Here is a 3,788-nt window from a genome sequence, read left to right on the forward strand (position 1 = left end):
TCAGGGCATGCCTTTCACCCCTTCATTCGGAGATAGAGGCTTTAATTTGGGCAATGGAATGTATGAAAAATTTAAGGCAGTTCCAGGTTACGTTTGCGACGGATTGTTCTCAATTGGTGAAGATGGTTTCGGAACCAGAGGAATGGCCAGCATTTGAAAGCTACCTGGAAGATATCAAGCTTTTGCGACGAAGTTTCATCAACTCAGATATTGTTCATGTTCCTAAGACGGAAAATAAACGGGCAGATAGCTTGGCACGTAGTGCTCGGCAACAACCGTCTTTCGTCGTGCACATGGACGCAGAGTTACCACATTGGTTTACAGAGTCTACATGAGTCTGTAAATGTTTGCTGTCAAAAAAAAAAAAAAAAATCCACTGGGAAACATTGTTTGTAATCCATTCAATTCATGTAACTTAGTTGTGGTATGTATCCTCCTCATACCTATCATATGTACATACATCACAAGTACGAAATGGGTAATTAAATAAATTATCATATATAACACAGAACAAAAAAATACAACTGTAGTGCAATATTTTTTGGTGTTTAATCTTCTAAAGAATATAAATACGTGTGTAGCACCAGATGGCTACGTGTATATATATATATATGTATAGTGATGTATAATCAAAGGAAGGCCAAAACTGAGAAGAAGTAAAAGAATGAAACTGTGAGCGAGAGAGAATAATAAGAGGAAGACGAGGTGCTTGGTCTTTGAGATGGTATGTTAGTGGCCTCTGGCTCAAACGAAGAAGCTGGCGGTCTAGCAGATGAAGAAGAACGGTTCGATGGAAGCGCCCTAGCCGATGTCTCACCAGTGTAACCTTAGCCATGAAAGATGAGACAGATTAGAAAGGTAACAAGATAAATAATATGCTCTTACTCGATAAAGAACTCACAATCAGATTCTTTCCAGCCAAGAACCAGTTTCTCACGGTCAAACACGACACGATAGCCAGTCATGAAGTTCTCTGCAAATTGTAAAGAAACCAAAAAATTCAACAAAGATCTTGCATTGTTAGTTTAGAAAGAAAACATGTTTTGAATTTGATACTTACGTCCAATAATGCTAATGTCTTCGATCTTCATGACGCCTAAACAGTAGACATCTGTGTCCTGAAAACATTATAAGAACAGAGAAGACAGAGGTTTAAGTCTAGTGGCAGACAAGCAACAGAGTTGAGCTGTAATAACAGAGATGCCTAACTAACCTTCATGGGGATCACTACTAAAGGGTGATAAACAGGATATGAGCCCCCGCCTTTCATTGTCAGATTCACAGCTGGATACTGGAAGCTGTCTTTGTTTGGGCTGCAAACAGATATAGACACAAAAGCTATTAGCAACAGTCTAGAGAGACTCAGAGAGATGGTGAGTTAGAGTAAAGAGGCAACCTTAATGCATAACAGTACTCAAAAGGTAACTCGGAGTCAGTCTGATAACGTTTGTCCAGAGCTAGAGAATTAAACTGCAAAATCATATCAAGTTTATGTAACGAGTAACGACCATGACCTGGCTTCTCTTTAAACCAGTTTGGGATCGTCATATTTTATTTCGGTTTTAATTAACTTTTTGATTCAACGTATTTTATTTTAAATGATAACTCGTTTTACTTCGGATTCTTTATTAAGAAGTTTGATATTTTATTAGTTTTTTTTATAAATTTTAATTAAAATAACAGGTCGTTCTCGAAAAAGGAGGAGATGGGTGTTACAGTTTATTACGCCATGTACTACCAAATCAAGATCATATACTATAATATAAGATGAAGACTTACACTTTCTGTAATAAGGGTGTAAGCTTCAGCAGTAAGATAGGTAAACGAGGTTCCAGAGTCAAAAACAGCATCAAATTCAAGATCCCCGGTGTTTCCTCCAACGCTTATTTGAGTGACGGTGATGTTGTAAGTCGGACTAGTTAACAGGAATAATAATATGGTAAGTAGAAGTAACCTTCAAGGACACGATTAAGCATTTAAGAAGAGATATCATTTGAGTGATTGCTTACTGTGGTTGTCTAATGTTCAATGGTGTTTCTCGTTGGTCTACGCTACCTCTATCTCCGAAACTGATCCTACCAGCTCCATCGTTTCCAAAACACATTGAGAACGAGTTTGCTGCGATTCCTTCCTTAGCTAATACGCTCGGAACCGATATGTCTTCTAAGCCAAGCCCGAAAAGACCGTTTGGAGCTGCACCATCGTGGAACACACCGGTCTGAACTTGACCACATCTGCTCCAGGACAAAGGGTTTAGTAATATAGATAGTTTGAGAAACACACATCTGCAAGGAAAGAACTCTACTTACCCCAAGGTAACGCGAGCAGGAATAGCTTTGGAGTTTTTGTCGTTTGAAACTAAGTGAAGGACATCTTCAACCAAGACTCCAGTAGAAGAGGTACCGTTTGAAAGATACCGTATCTGGTATGGGCAGTTACTATTTGGGGAAGCGCATCGGTCACCTCTTGTGCATAAAGAGCTATTACAAGGAACTTTAGCACTTGTTGACGATGCATTAGGGCTATAAATATTGAGCTCCAAGCTCTGTTCAACACAAAGAATAAAAAACTCATTTTCGGAACCCAACAATTTCAAAATAGTCGAATGTTTCATTTGGCTATAATAGATCTTTAACTTAACAATACAAGTCAACTGAAGCCTCATTTTAGAACATAACCCATCAAGATTATTCACATTACCGAGGCACCAGGTCCTTTGAGTTCACGAACACAATTGGTACAATCACAGGGCAACCAAAACAAGTCACTTCCAGTATCTAACGCAACCAGAAACCAATTAGACGGCGTCCCGACCGTCACATTCGCGTAATGCAAACTGTACAGAAAAAAACAACAACAAACCAAACATAATAAACATCTCCAAGTCTCACAACAATCAACATAAAGCTAAAGGAGGAAACTTTTACAATCCAAGTGCGTCGACACGAACAGTCTCATTGCCGTCAGCGAAACTGACGAGGGACTGGTCTTGGGTCGCGAGCCTACGCCCTCTGATCACTCTATCGCGATGAGCCATCACTCTGTAATACTGAGAAGAGCCTCGACTAGGCAACCCATCTCCGGGCAAAGCCCCAACGACCCGATCCGAGAACCGGTGGTGAAATTCGAACCCGAATTCGCCAAAGGCTTGGGCTTTACCCAAAACCCAGCTCGAAATCACAATAATAATCAGACCCACAAGCATAATTCTACAGCTCGAGTACAAAACCATGGCGGTGGCTTCTTTCACTACTCCTCCGCCGAGATCTCGGAAACTTTCTTAGAGAAAAAGTTGGAAACTTTCCGAGAATTCGATAGCTAGTGATGAGAATTTCGATACGAAACCGAGAGATTAGGCAAGAAGGAAGGAAGGAAGGATCGTGGAGGAGGAAGCTCTGAAGCTCTCCTCTTCTCTCTTTTGGTATTATGTTGAGCTTTCAAGTCAATTTCTTTACCAAATTAAAATAAAAATACTTTCTAGTCAATTTTATTTTCCTCGGAAAATTATTAAAATGGTTTTGATTTATTTTTTTTAATAGGAAAAAAGGTGGCAGGTAACTTTCCTTCTCTACCTCAGAAATGGCAATAGTCAACGTGGAAGTCGTCGATGTGGGGCCTCAAGTCATATGTGTGGAATATTCAAACAGTGGGTGTGAATGTGATGCAGAATAATATGCAGAACTAATGCAGAACAATTATTTTGCAGATTGTACTGCATTTGTTGTCCATTCACCTTTTTATATGCAGATCATTAATATGCAGTAAAATCTGCATGCAGATTTTTATTA

General features: G+C 39.5%; 1 protein-coding gene across 1 annotated transcript; it reads right to left on the reverse strand.

The window, feature by feature from the left end:
- Nucleotides 1-475: 475 nt before the first annotated feature.
- Nucleotides 476-3,478, reverse strand: LOC106451676 (aspartyl protease family protein 1). Its single transcript, XM_013893634.3, has 10 exons — nucleotides 2,928-3,478; nucleotides 2,701-2,836; nucleotides 2,310-2,545; nucleotides 2,010-2,234; nucleotides 1,780-1,915; nucleotides 1,397-1,470; nucleotides 1,214-1,313; nucleotides 1,061-1,118; nucleotides 902-973; nucleotides 476-826 (listed from the first exon to the last, which is right to left on the reverse strand). The coding sequence occupies exons 1-10, from the start codon at nucleotides 3,230-3,232 to the stop codon at nucleotides 630-632; spliced, it is 1,539 nt and encodes a 512-aa protein (XP_013749088.2). The 5' UTR covers nucleotides 3,233-3,478; the 3' UTR covers nucleotides 476-629.
- Nucleotides 3,479-3,788: the final 310 nt, after the last annotated feature.

This window comes from Brassica napus, chromosome A7 (genome assembly GCF_020379485.1).
Source record: "Brassica napus cultivar Da-Ae chromosome A7, Da-Ae, whole genome shotgun sequence".
NCBI classification, from domain to species: Eukaryota; Viridiplantae; Streptophyta; class Magnoliopsida; order Brassicales; family Brassicaceae; genus Brassica; species Brassica napus.